Here is a 15,431-nt window from a genome sequence, read left to right as displayed (position 1 = left end):
GGGAAAAAAAAAATTAGTTAACAGAAGCTGCTACTCATTGACATGCCTGTAAACCTACAATATACCAAGTGACTTAACTCCCATTAACTTCAATGGAACTTGAGGTGCTGAGCATCTTCCAGGGTTTGCTCAACTAGTCACAAGTTAAACTATAAACAAAATTGTTTCCCCTGTGGTATGACATTTAATTGCTTGTCTTTTATTTTAAAGGTTCTACTAGTATACCTGTAGAGTTTAACTTCCAATTATTTCACCTTTTAAAAGGGTGGTACAAGTCGTATGTCTCCTCTACAAAGAGTTCTTATTTGAACAAGTCTGAGCTCAGTGTCCTAAATACTTTGAAACATGGTAGGTTACAACAGATAATTAAAAGTCCATTGGCTTAAAGCAGTATCTTTCTACGAGCTGCCTTTTTTTATTTGCAGGAGCAGCAACTTGACAAAGAGACCAGACTGGACTTGTTAGAAGAATCTTAGAAATATTATATAAAGGAACAAAATCAAACCCCTACCCCAAAGGCAAATAACCTACATTTTAAAAAATCCTCTAATCACAGCATCCTTTTGAAAAACAAACAAAAACAAAATCACCAAATTTTACACAGTTCATTGTTGATAAAAATGCATTTTTTAAACTTTTAAAATATACTAAGGTTTAGGTTTTAAAATACATATTGCTACAGCTTTATGAACCTCTACAGAAAAACAGCAGCAGCAAAAGCAAAATGAAGATTTTTTGTCACTGCCCAAAATAAATACTGGAAAAGCAATTCTTTCTACTCTTAAGATAGCTATTTATTTATTTATTTCACTACAACAAAGTTTTAAGGACAACTATGCCACAATATTTCAACTTAAACCATGTAACAGTTCTTACCATAATGCGAAAGAAAGAACATCTTTGAGCTTTTTTTTTTTTTAAATTGCTCTTGACCAAGTTAAATACATGCTACAGCAACGCAGAACTATCAAAAGATCAAGACAAAATGACAAGTGTGGTGGCTTTAGCCATCAACTTACGCAGCACTTAAAAGCTTTCATTTGGAAATACTTATGTTTCTGTCCCTTAGAGTTGCAAAAACAACCTACCAAATGTAAACCAAATAGAATATATATTTTTCCTGATTTTGCAGGCATGGAGCTCCAGTGTCACTGCAATGCTCATGGTCAAACAGCAGCACAGTGAAATTAACAACACTCTTGGTCAGCTTCTGAACCCTGGAGGCAGCAGTGAAACTATCAATAATCATGTCCAATTCATGCTTCTGCTTGGAAGAGCGATGAACAGCAGCAGACGCAAGCTCTGCAGTTACCAAAAGCAGGTGCTACATGGAAAGGGTTGAACAACAGACTACTTTCCACACTCTCCCCTTTGAGCAGCCAGGAGGCTGAAGGTGGGGTAGAATAATGGAGACCAAACATGATCCAGAAACAGCACCCCTAGTTCCCCATTTCCAGCAGCTATAAAGGATATGGTGCTCTTGCTTCTCACCAGGCATTTGTTCCTGAGCACACCTTTCAGATCTCTTTATGATTAGTGGGTTTAGTCACCTCATTAGGAGGTGTTTCATAAATTCTTCAAGCCCTGAATTAAAATAAATACATACATACATACATACACACACACACACTTTAGCACTGTATGTTTATTGATAATTTATTAGAAGGATTTGTCCACTACGGCCTGAACCATCTACAGGTTTTCCAAATAACCATCTACAGGTTATTTATGCAAAGCAGCGGTAATACTTTGTACTAATACAGTCCTTTACAAAGGAATATCATTTTTACAGACACATTAGATGACTTGCCTAAGATCACTTAATTGGAGGCAGAGACTGGTTTAGAACCCAAGCCTCTTAATTCCCCAATTAGTGCTAACTCCCAAGACAGACCAATGGGGCTCTATCCAGGTTCATTAGGATCCCTCTATTAAATATTCTCTCTAAAGTAACCCTGTCAATCCTCTTAGTGCTGCAAAGGTAAAATATATTCAAGTTCACATTTATTATATGAAACATACTTCACAGCATTTGAGTCCAGTGTCGCATAAAGGTAATATAAACATTTCATTCGTTCATTTGTTTCCAAATTGTGAGGGACCATATACTGAGCAAAGATGCGTTCAACAAGCAATCTGAAAGAGAATATTAAGAAGAAACTTTAGCTATAATGCAGCAAGGTGGTTCTAAATTCAAATTACTAAAACATTCACTTAAAAATTCTCAGAACAACAGTCAGTGTTAGGTTTACACAAGAAGGTGGATGCTGTTTAGAAATCTGAAAGCAAGCCACTTAATTCCCATTAATGGTCTCAAGTAGAACTTGATCACAACAGAGCTAAAAGTTATAATAACCCCACTATCAGAGTCTGACACAAAAAAGACTCTGATTACTAGACCCAAGTGTATTGGAATTTGGGTATGAATCAAAGTATTTAGAGATTATTTTAGATCAGAAAACTGCAATTAGTAGGCTTTTTCCAAGTGAGGGAGTTTAGCGGATGGAAGCTTTTACCACATGGGTAAAGTCCTCTCAGGGTCATCTGACATTGCATGTGTTTGATTCTATTGTATATATTTTTAAAGTTTATATGTCTCTACAACAAAGCAAACAACTTTTTGAACACTAACATGAGATGAGTGAGAAACAGAAAAAAACTAGAGTAATTCTACTCCACTGAAGCAATACTTCTGAGTTTAAAAAAATGGAACACAATTTGGCAGTGTACATTCAAGAACACAAGTTGACCTATTATATATATATAAGGATAAAATGTATTTTTTCCGTTTGTCATCATTTAACAATCAGAAAATAAATTCAAGTTACAAAGCTAGGCAACCTATCTATAACAAGTCTCTAATTTTCAAAACCGAGTAAACTGACCTACCTGTCATCAATACTGTTTTGATAATATATATGCAGCAGTTTGTCCTTGATCCATGAAATTTGTTTTGCAGCTTCTTTTCCCGCCTCTGACTGTAATGAATATTTCTTGTATATCTGTGCAAGTCCCATCATAGCTTCTTTTCTCACTCTCCACTAAAAAATAATATCGCAGTTTTAAAACTCAAAATAAACTATTTTTAAATATTATTTTAAAAGAAAAACATCTCTTGTCAAATAAATAATTCCTTTTTCCTTAAAAAAATGAAATGCTGATTCTAATTTGTGTTAAAAAAATGTTTACTGCATTCTATTAAATTTACTAAAAAGTTCTATATTTATCATTATATCTGCAACTACCAACATTTTCATCACCATTCATAGCTAGCATGTGAATAAAACTAATACCTGAGTAAGCAACAAACCCTCTGGACTTTAATGGGTAATATTTCTAATATCAAACATTTTTTTCTTCAAGGAACTATACTGAATACCTACCATTATTTTATGGCTGCATAGGGGGAAAGCATGTCACCAAATGAGAAAAATAAAATCAGGAAATGACAAAATGTGATAGGTAAAGTTTTCCCTCGGCTTGCTTGCTGTTAATGTTATTTAGGATACATTAAAACAGTTTTAGAAGTTTACTGAATAATGAAACGTGGTTAACTGGAATTTCAAAAATGCACAAGGTTGGAATTTAGTGAATTTGCTCACAGTCTTCAAGGGTTCTAATGAAAAGTGAGCAACTTGACAGGCTGAGGATGATTGAATATTTTTCACTTTATTCCACAATAAATTTTGAATTCTGTGTTCCACGTTTTTCAAAAAATATTTCAATATCTTGGAAGGATTTCATTTTTTATTTACAAATACTAATATAACAAAGACAACAAATGATACAGAAAATACCGTTAAAATAGTTGTAAGACCATAGACTGAACACAATCCACAGTACTACAGTGCAAGACTATGGTCTGATTTTTGGTCTCTATGTATTTTGTCATGCCCTAGGAGAAGAAAGTAGACTAAAATGAACACTCCATTACGCTATGATGCAATACTCCAAAGAACATAGTCTGTTGTCTACTTGTCTTTGACAAAGACACATATTATGGTGTTACCAGATAGTTCACCAATAACCTTTCAATCACAAGTAATTTTTCTCTTCAGTTTTAACTTTTTTTTAAACCATCAGACTTCAAAATATTTTAAAAACTGGAAATTTCAGATGAATAAACTTTAAACTATCAACGGTAAATGTTTTTATATTACTTAATAGTTTTTATAATCTGTTCAAATGAAAAATTTTAATTCAGGTGTTTTTAAAAACCAAAGTTATTTCTTACCTAAAAACAGAAGGCTAAATTTATTACAAGATATTTGAGACTAACACTACTACGATTAATCACTATTAGAACTAATCTACATGTCTTACCCGTTTGTCCAGTGTTCTCTCTCTTACAAAATTAAGTAGGTGATCATTCACAAGCAAAAGATCTTTTTTAGCAGCAGTAACTATGGATACAATAACATCATGCCTAATGGCTTCTTCAGGGTCATGTGACCTTACTTTAAGATATTCTGAAAGAAAAATACTATAATTAAAATGAAATATTTATGCAGCTTTAACTGTATTTAATTCCCTAGAGACTGCTTAAAGAAATATGACTAAAGTCAGCCACATTTTACACTATTTCAAACATCAAGTATAAAGTCACTGAATTCATCATAAGGTGAGATGAACTGCCAGTTATTTAGCAAACTTGTTAGAGTACAGTATATATAATAATTATTCCACTATTAGTCTCTCAACTCCCATCTATAATTAGAAGTTTTTTATTTTTGTTAATAGTTCATTCATTCAGATATACAGATTAAGATTTTCTTTCCCAGGCTACTTCATGGTATCCCTAACTGGTAACTATTTCCTCTGCCTGATCACCAATATTTTAAAAACAATACAAAGGGGAAAAAAGCTCAGAATCAGTAATAAAATACATAATCTTTTTGCCAGTACAGTCATTTAATCAAATTTGTACAAAATTTATAGCAGACCAGAAGTCATTGCACCTTGATCACTGTTCAGTGATCAATGAAAAATGAGTCATCACAAACAACCACCATTAGTACTACTGGCAGCAAGCTGCGGTGCCATGGACAAAGTCCAGAAATAATGAAGTCCTGACTTCAATTTACAGAGGCTTTGAAATTTGAAAGCTATACCTCTCAGGGTGTGTGTGATTTTTCCTTAAAAAAAAAAAAAAGGATAATTTGGCTAAAGCAGGTAGGCAAACTACAGCCTGTGGGCCGGATCCGGCCCCTCAGGGCTTTGGATTCAGCCCATGGGATTGCCCCCCACGGTGTCACAGGCCCCGAGCCACTCTCAGAAGCGGCCGGCACCACATCCCTAAGGCCTGGGTGGGGCTCCGTGCGTTGCCCTTGCCTCCAGGCACCGCCCCCCACAGCTCCCATTGGCCAGGAACAGGAAACTGCGGACAATGGGAGCTTCGGGGGAGGTACCTGGAGGCGTGGCAAGGGCAGCACGCGGAGCCCAGTGCATGCTGCTGCCACCCCAGAGCCACTTTAGGTAAGTGGAACCGGGCTGGAGCCCGAACCCCTCCTGCACCCCTCCCTGCCTGCACCTCGCACCCCTCCTGCACCCCAAGCCCCTGCCACAGCCCGCACCCCTCCTGTGCCCCAATGCCCTGCCTTGAGCCCCCTGCCGCACCCCGCACCCCTCCTGATCTGAGCCCTGTCGCACCCCACACCCTCCTGCACCCCAACTCCCTGCCCTGAGCTCCCTCATGCAGTCTGCACCCCTGCCCTGAGCCCCCTCCTGCCCTCTGCACCCCAAGCCCCTTGCCCTGAGCCCCCTCCTCTGCCCCAATCCCTTGCCCTGAGCCCCCTCCTCTGCCCCAATCCCTTTCCCTGAGCCCGTTTCTGCACACCACACCCCAACCCCCTGCTCTGGCCCTGCATACAATTTCCCCACCCAGATGTGGCCCTCAGCCCAAAAAGTTTGCCCACCCCTGGCCTAAAGTGATATTTTCTAAAAGAATTCACCTAGAAGACACTGTAATGAACTAAAGTCAGTGACACAGTATTCAAAAAAGTTCTCGTCCATAGTTATAAAGGTTGGAACTTAAAGATATTTTTCTATGACTCAGACTTAATTTGGGGGGGGGAACCAATACAAATGCACTATTCTCCATCTCTCAAAGCGTTCCACAGTGCAGGCCAGGAAGCCTAGTACAGACATGAAAGCAGACAAAAGTCAACTCAACCACACTTCCAGGACAATAGAAGGAACACAGTTAACCTTTTGTTTAGTAAAAGACTGAAAATAATGGGCTGAAATTTTAGGTGAAAGATTTCCTCAGCTATATTTGTGTTATTTTGCTCTGCTTATCTGAAACACTTCATACTGTATTCTGTGAAGATCACGGAAGCAGTGTGATTAGGTAGTTATTAATTACTGAAAATACAAGCATAATCTGGTCCAAAATCTTAAATTCATCTTCGTTGATATTTATCAGCTTTTCCATTTTTCATTCACTGTAAAAATATACTTAACCAGCACATTTCAAAACCGCATTTTTCACAAATGTTGCAAGCCACAATAGTAATCAGATACCTAATTCTGCTATTACCCTTGAGAACAAGATAAAAAATCCTGAAGAATATTAATCATAATAAAAAACTGGTACCTGTTAAATCTTTTGCTAGATCTGGATGGTTCATAAGGCAGTGGCTAGCAAATTTCACACATTCAAGCCGGATAGGTACATGGATATCATTAAACCTGTTTTAGGAACAAACACTGCATTTAATAAATCAAGATGTATGTGTAACTCAACATTATTTTATTTCATTTCCATCAAAGCACTGAAAGAGTGATAGTCCAAGACTGATCTTAAACTAGGAGAGACTCTCTCACACATTTTCACTTAAGACTAGCACCTTCCCACTTCCTGTCCCCTTGTATCATGCAATCTTGTATACATACAATTAAGTTCTATGTCTTTGATTCTATCTCTAAGGGCTGCGGATTCAGTTGATGAACTGATCAATAGGATTAGACTAGAGGTTTTGGGACATAGGGCAAAGTGTTCCAGAAACCACTATCTGCTTTTACATTTAGCTAAGGCAGCATGAAGCAACCCAACTTAAGTGAACACAAAATAGATGTAGCTGCTTTCTAGCCCTTTTCTTTTCCAACTATGTCTATGTTTCTCATGTATGGATGCATGCATAAAATAGATGTCCTTAATTTTACATTGATAATTTGATTGGTCTTGCAAAGTCTCATTTAAAAAGGAAACTTGGAGATATTTCCTATATACACACAGCTAATTTATTTGCCCTTTACTAATGGAAATATCTTCCCCTAATGAACATGGAAAACTCCCACCAACACAAACGGCAGTTATTTATGGGTAGCAGACATTGGTTTAAAAATATATATGGAAATGGTGGACAGTGGACCATCTAAACATCAAGTATTTAAATAGTAATATGAAGAATCACATGGGTTTCACTAAAAAAAATTAGTTTCCTAAATTGTCAATCCCAAACAATCTATTCCTCTTTGAACTGAATAATGTAAGGCAACATTAATAGGCTTCTATATGAATCAAATGTAACCTAATAGGAATCTGTTTAAAGATGGACCACTTTAAAAGTAGTTAAAACTTCAAAAAAAAAAAAGTCTCAACAGAAGCATATGAACATTTGACAATACAAAATCTAGTCTCATGTTTGATTTTGATTGGCATTGTGCTATAGAACTATCCAACTTTAAATTACTTCGTAATATCAAATACAAATTTAATATAAGATACTATACAAAAGGAATTCTTTGGAAAAAAAATCAAACGCCTTGTCCAATATTTTCAAATTGTCTAAACTAAAATTATCTAAATTAAATAAATTTAAACTTGCAAATTTTTAAAAATATAAATTCAAGATTGTGACAGCACAGCACTAAAGTCATTTAACATATGAAAAACTTGTAGCACAATAAAGACTGCATTTGAATGTAATAATGCTATACAAAAAAAAATTAGCACATAATTAAGAAAACAGAAATATAGAATTACACTATATTTGAATGAAAATGGATTTATAAAAGGCTTTATTATAAAATGTAACTTTACTGGTTATTTTTTCAAATGTCTAAAAGATTCTACAAAACAAATATTAAGTTTTCAAATTTGTAACCTTCTTAAAACAGCCACTGTGATTAGTTGATGACAGAGTAATAACACATCTTCATTACTATTTTACTTTACAATGAAGTATTTTCTGCTAGGCCCAATTCGCATCTAGTATTTTTTTTTTTAAATATAATATGCAAATATGTTTGATAGTGTCTTCAAAAACAATTTGAGTCAAAACAATCCTTCTACACTGAAATTTTCTAAACTTTTTATCTGTAGAAAATTTCTCTGAATACTGATATTTTATCATTTTAATATGATGTAATAATATTTGCAGTATGAACTATTGCCCACTTGCATTAATTTACAGGAATTAGCACTGATCCGACATCAGGTACACTTTCACTACAGTCTTTAGACCAATACTTTTAAACACAGCAATTATTATTCAGTAAGATACAAAACAGTATAAGAATACAGTATATAGTATACAGTATATAAAGTCTCAGGATCACTTAAATATAATCTACTACCACCAATGCCATCTAATGTTATTTTAAAAGTTATAAACTCATTATTTCACAGTTTTATATATCTGAAAAAAGTAAAATAAAAGGCTGTTATCTTGGCAATGGCAGTAAAGAAATTTACTGTATTAAAATTATATTAAAATATATATAAAGAAAAGGGCTGGTTTATAATTATGAGCTCTATAGAATCACAGATGTAATATATTTAATATTATCTGTGTCATATTTCAGAGCAAGCAGCAGAATAGAATTCTTACTTATGCATAGATTATACTTATTTTAAATAAAGGAAATTTGTAAAATGTTGAATTATACTTCATTGTTTATCCCTGTGGGAAGGGAACTAAAACAGTGTATACCTCCCCAAGTAGCACTGCCAAAGTGGTTTGTTTTGAGATGCCAACTCTGAATCCTTTGCCCCAAACATTTTTGCTAGTAGTTTTACAACCTGCAGGCGTTCTTCATTGTCATTGCTCTGGAAAATGAACACATTTTTCAAAAATAAAAACTGTATAAATGATTTTTACATATTTATCTTACATTACATACATTTATCTTCAGAAAAATTAAAATGCAGATTAAAATATACAGTTCTGATATACAGCAAACTGTGTTTCAGAGAGATAAGACTATTAATCATGGAGATGAGGAAATTAATATAGAAATTAAGGAAGTTCAAATAAAGATGCAATGTAGAGTGCCCCAATAATACAAACCTGTTTAAAGAATACGAGGCTTATGTAAATTATTTCAATCCTCATTAACAGTTTGCTAATAATTTTTATCTGTATTTGTTAAAAACTAACAGAAGTTAGGCATACTTATACAACCAAACTTAAGCAGATAATGAATGAGGTAAAACACAACATTAAAACACAATTTAGAATACTGTCTACAAGTATACTATAAAAATGTTCTAGATATCTCCTACTGTTGATATAATGAGAACCTGAGCAAGGAGTAAGGTTCACTGCCCCTAAGCTTTTATGGAGTCATCACTGAAGGCTCTTCAGCATAAATTTTCAAAAGAAATAGTGATACAATGCCTCAAATTTTTGGGTGCCCAACTTGAGAGACACCTTGAGGCCTCATGTTCAGAAAGTGATGAGCAACAAACTTAAAAAATCAGGCAGTTTTCAAACGCTCTCTCAAAAGTTGGGTCCCCTAAATTGAGGCATCCAAACACTCTGGTTACTTTTGAAAATTTAGGCTTTTATAATTTAATACTTCCCAAAACTACAACACTTCCTAAAACTAAGCTTTTAGTTGGAAATTAAATTTGCTCTTACACAGTTCAAAATTATATTCTAGCTAAATATTCCAGTACTAATTTTCATTCCCACCTGTTTGAAGTACAAAACATATCCTTTAAGTTGAAAATATACTGTAGAGATGTTGTCACATTTGTTAGCTTTCTATACATTTACAATTCACCACACAATGACATGCATATTTTTGCATAAAGTAAGAAAACATGAAAAAGTTCTCCCTTGGCTACACTCGCAGTTTAATGCCGCTTCTTTGCCCCTCCACAGTCATTAGCTGGGCACTCCTGGCTCCTCCCACTCTCTTTCCAGCTGATATAATACAAGGGGAGTCTTGAGGCAGGAAGGTACTGTTCCACTATCCTAGACATCCTTATCGTATCGGTCCAACCCTGTTTGCCTCTGTTGGAGTTAGCCTCCATCATCAAGAAATGAGGGCAAGGTGGTCTTCGTTAGCATTCCCTAGTCTGACTTGGTGCCCTGCTGTGGCTGGTTCGATACACTCTACATATCAATGGTTACTGTGTGGGGAAAGCACAGAAAGTGGCGCTTGCCCCAACTTGGATGGCATCTCCTAATTCCAGCAATACCATTTTAAAGGAGTTCTGGCCACTATCAAATGTCCCAATCTGTACGGAGGGACCACTACACTCTCCAGCAGTGGCCACTCATGTCACCTCCAGCTACTCAGGAACAGGTTGAAAATGTTTGCTGTACATTTATTTTCACACAATTTTCAAAATCTGAAAATATTTCACATATTTACAGTGAACATGCTCAGCTCTGCAATGTAACTATAGTTCTAAGAAATAACCATATCCAAAATATGTTGCTCATATAAATACTGAGCATTTCACATGAGAATGGAGACAGCCCTTAGCTTGAATACTGTATTTATTTGGTAACAGAATAATTCAATATATTTTACTTCTAAAATTAACCAATAAATTCTCTGGTTATGGTTCTCATTTATTATTAGCAAGAACTGGCAACAAAGATGTGTATTTATCTGTCCATTTTTTCAGATGACTGTTCCAGTTCCAAATTTGCCATTCTATTATGTGGTAATAAGGCAGATGGCGGCAATATTTTCAAGAAAACTATTTTTCAGTTTCTGCTCTTTTAATCAGTTTATAGGACTATCTGTCCGTCACTGGCTTCAACAAGTTCCAGGACTACAGCATCTTTTCCAAACTCATGCCAAGAATTTGTCTACTTGTGCAATTTCCTGCCTAACCACCTGGACAAAAAAAACAAACAAAAACCAAAGGTCTGCACAGACTAGTACTATGTGCTACAATCTGTCTATTCATATGTGCATATCTGCTTTCCTTGCAGGGAGAAAAGTCATGCATACCACCATACACTGAAGCATCACTCCTGATTATGCCATATAAATTTCAGAATCTGACCGACACTGGCAAGTCAGGTGCCAGCTCTTGCCAAGACTGGAGGCATTAGCTAAAAACTAACAAATTCGTATCTGGAGACCAGACCAGTTCAGCTGTATGTTAGTTTTACTCAAAACAGGTATTATGTCTTATAAGAATGTATTTAGGGTTTAGACTACACAAAATGCCTGTAAGATGCTGCATGCTTTAGTCCCACATGTAATGTCAGTATTCCATGCTATAAGAAAATATGTAAGTTTTTCTTTATAAAACTTTGAAAATGTTTGCCATTAACTTGTGAACTCAGGTACAGGAATCGGCCCCCCAATCCAGAAGGGCTATCAAAATCAGATGGGCCATCAAGGAACATCACAATACAAAAGGATTGATTAATGGCCCTATCACACCTTGGAAATGCTACATGCAAGGAAGCTCATCCTGTGGGCTTGGAAGCTGAGTGAAGGAAATAAAACAAAGGCTATGGTTACAGTTGAGAATTTACAGTGGCACAGCTGTAACGGATGAAGCTATGCCACTGTAAGCTCTCTAGTGTAGACGGTCTAAGGCTATGTCTACGCGATCACTTTTGTCAGTGTAAAGAACCATCACTTACGTTCTTGTAACTGTTGTTCTTCAAGATGTGTTATTCACGTCCATTCCAATCAGGTGTGTGCGCGCATGTGCACAGTAGCCAGAAGATTTTTCCTCGAACAGCAACCACAGGCTCGGCCCAGGCGCCCCCTGGAGTCGCGTCTTCATGGGACCCAATATATAGCAATGCCACCCCGCCACCTCCTCAGTTCCTTCTTGCCAGCTACTCAGACAGAGGAGTAGGAGGGTGGGTTTTGGAATGGACGTCAACACATCTTGAAGAATAGTTACAAGAAGGTGAGTAACCATTCTTTCTTCGAGTGCTTGTTCATGTCGATTCTAATCGGATGACTCAAGCCCAAGTTCAAGAGGCGGGGTTGGAGTCGTCTACTGATTGGAGCACTGCTCGTCCAAAGGCCGCATCATCTCTGGCCTGCTGAGTAATAGCATAGCGCACGGTGAAAGTGTGAATCAAGGACCATGTCGCTGCTCTGCAGATTTCCTGAACCTGCGCCAGGAACACTGTTGATGAAGCTTGTGCCCTGTTGGACTGCACAGCAATCAGGGGTGCAGGAACTCCCGCCATGTTGTAACATTCCCAGATGCAGGATGTGATCCACGACAAAATGCATTGTGATGACAGAGGCAGACCTTTCATTCTGTCTGCCACTGCCACGAATAACTGGACTGATTTTCTGAATGGCTTCGTTCTCTCAATATAAAAAGCTAGTGCCCTGCGGACATCCAGAGTGGAGTGTCTGCTCCCTGCCTCTGGAATGCAGCTTAGGGTAGAATACTGGGAGAAAGATGTCCTGTTTGATGTGAAACTGCGACACCACCTTTCGAAGGAAAGCAGGATGAGGTCTGAGCGGCACTTTGTCCCTATAGAACACAGTATATGGGGGCTCTAAGGTTAGGGCCCTGAGTTCGAACACCCTCCTGGGCGAGGTTATCACTACCAGGAACACCACCTTGTAAGAGAGAGAGAGGAGGGAGCATGTTGCCAAGGATTCGAAGGGTGGTCCAATTAGTCTAGAAAGGACCAGGTTCAGGTCCCAGACTGGGACAGGCTGTTGGACATGAGGACATAGCCTGTTGAGCCCTTTTAAAAACTGGCTGGCCATAGGGTTAGCAAACACCGAGCAGCCCTCCTCCCCCAGGTGAAAGGTGGCTAAATGCACCCTTATTGATGACAACAAAATCCCCTGCTGCTTCAGATGGAGGAGGTAGTCCAGAATAAGCAGCACTGGGGCCAGTGTCAGGGATGAATGGAGCTGTGCCGACCAGACTGAAAAGGTCTTCCACTTGACAAGGTAGATGGCTCTCGTAGAGGGTTTCCTACTGCCAAGCACGACTTGTCTAACGTATTCTGAAAAGGAAAGCTCAATTGGGTTCAACCATGGACCTTCCACACCATGAGGTGAAGTGAATCGAGGCTCAGATGTTGAAGATGACCATGATCTTTCATCAGAAGGTCAGGGAAGAGTGGCCAGCTGACTGGGGCTTCCATGGACATGTTTAGTAGAGATATGTACCAGTGAGGTCAGGGCCATGCTGGAGCTATCAATATAACCTGAGCTAGTTCCCTCCGGATCTTGAGGAACATCTTGTGAACAAGCGGTATGGACAGAAAGGCATATAGGAGACAAAATCTCCCCAGTGGAGGAGAAACGTGTCCGCTCTGGAGCCCGGGCTGTGGTTCTGGAAGGAGCAGAACTGTTGGCGTTTCCTGTTGTGTCGCGTGGCGAATAGGTCTATCTGGAGAAATCCCCACCTCTGGAAGATTGAAATCGTGACATCCAGATGAAGGGACCACTCGTGGCCATGAAATGACCTGCTGAGGTGATCCACCAGCTCGTTCTGTACCCTGGGAAGGTACGACACTTGCAGCTGTATTGAATGTTCTACATAGAAGTCCCATAGCATGAGGGCTTCCTGGCACAGTGGAGAGGAGACTCTGTTGGTTGAGGTAGAACATTGCGGTGGTGTTGTCCGTCATGACTGATACACATTATCCTGCTACGTATGCCCGGAAGGCCTGGCACGCTGCTCTCAGCTCTCTGACGTTGATGTGGAGAGCCAGATCTGGCTGCGGACTGGTGAAGGGGACCCCATATCATACCTCCTGAAGGTCAAGCCACCACAGGAGGGAGTCGAGGACCAGGCGAGGTGGGGTCACTAGCCTGTTCAGGCTATCTCTGGCCGGGCAGTATACTGATGCCAGCCACGACTGAAGAGGTCGTACTCTGAGCCTGGAATGCTGCACCACATTAGGCACAAGCTGCCATGTGTCCCAGAAGCTTCAGGCAGTTTCTTCCTGTTGTGGTGGGAAACAGGCTGAGGCTCTGAATGGTATCTGTGAGGGCCTGAAACCTCGCTTGCGGCAGGTATGCCCTGGCCTGGGTGAAGTCCAATATTGCCCCTATAAATGCTATCCTCTGGACGGGGGGACAGAGTGCACTTTTTGCTTCATTTAAAAGGAGACCCAGGTTGACGAAGCTGGCTCTGATAAACTTGACCTGAGCCTTGGGAATAAAAGTCTTTGGCCCTGTGTTCCTCAGGAACCTCCTCCACTGCCCCAAAGATAAGAACAACTGCACTGCTTGGATAAGGAGTTGCTCATGAGAAGGGTACCTAAAGAGGGACTGGGAAGGGGGTGGAAGGGCTTGAGGGCACAGAATTGGATGGAGTATCCCCTCTTTACCATGCAGAGCACCCATCAGTCCAAGGGGATATGGGACCTCTACTGTGCCTTCAGAAGGCATGCTTGGGGCCTGAAGACGGCTTCAGTTGTCCCAAGCTCTGGCCAGAAGGTTGACATGGCCTTCTCCTGCCACTTCTGATACACCTTCTGAAGCCATCTTGGTGGTTCTGCTGATCAAGTCTCTGGGTAGGCTGCGGGCGGAAGTGTCTCCGCTGACTGGAGAGCATACTGGGAATTGGTCCTGCTTTGAGCAGGGGGTTGGACTAGATGACCTTCTGGGGTCCCTTCCAACCCTGATATTCTATGATTCTATGATTCATACAGAGGCCCAGGGACCTGAGGGTGGCTCTGGAGTCCTTCACACTATTTAGCCTTTTGTCTATTTTCTCAGAAAATAGAGAGTCTCACCCTCGAAAGGCAGGTTCTGTATCGTTTGTTGGACCTCAAAGGGGAGACCTGATACCTGGAGCCATAACTCTAGTAGCAGCATCTGCCGAGTCCACTGCTGCTTGCAAGGATGCCATGAAAATCAACCTCCCCTCCTAGACCAAAGCCAAGAACTTGGCCCAGGAGTCCGAGGGGAGCAACTCTGTAAACTTAGCCATCGCTAAGCAGGTATTGTACGCGAACCTGTTGATGATGGCCTCTTGGTTGTAGTCCCACTGTGGAGTATATCTTCCGCCCAAAAAGGTCAAGCTTTTTTGCATCCCTATTCTTGGGGGAAGGGTCTTGGAAACCTTGCCTCTCTCTCTGGTTTGCAAAGTCCACCAGAGAGTCAGCTTGTAGGTGGGTGTATAAATGTTCATAGCCTTGGAGGGCACAAAGTACTGTCACTCATTGCGGTTGGTGGTAGTGGGGCCGGGGTCTGCCACAGGGTCTTGGTCGTGTCCATGATGGTTTTAA

The 15,431-nt window shown here is 39.4% G+C and overlaps 1 protein-coding gene across 2 annotated transcripts in view; it reads right to left on the bottom strand.

Moving 5' to 3' along the window:
* Positions 1-15,431, bottom strand: part of PDS5B (PDS5 cohesin associated factor B) — a 259,724-nt gene that overhangs the window by 93,657 nt on the left and 150,636 nt on the right. For both annotated transcript variants that reach the window (XM_084617358.1, XM_084617359.1), the window contains exons 10-14: positions 8,937-9,052; positions 6,596-6,690; positions 4,324-4,469; positions 2,890-3,041; positions 2,023-2,136 (exon numbers count right to left, since the gene is read on the bottom strand). In XM_084617358.1, the coding sequence (XP_084473484.1) occupies positions 2,023-2,136; positions 2,890-3,041; positions 4,324-4,469; positions 6,596-6,690; positions 8,937-9,052 (623 nt within the window). The remainder of the gene's footprint in view (positions 1-2,022; positions 2,137-2,889; positions 3,042-4,323; positions 4,470-6,595; positions 6,691-8,936; positions 9,053-15,431) is intronic.

Source organism: Lepidochelys olivacea (genome assembly GCF_965140295.1).
Source record: "Lepidochelys olivacea isolate rLepOli2 genome assembly, chromosome: 1".
Taxonomy (NCBI): Eukaryota; Metazoa; Chordata; order Testudines; family Cheloniidae; genus Lepidochelys; species Lepidochelys olivacea.
The sequence above is the reverse complement of the archived record's forward strand: the minus strand, read 5'-3'. Positions and strand labels throughout refer to the sequence as shown.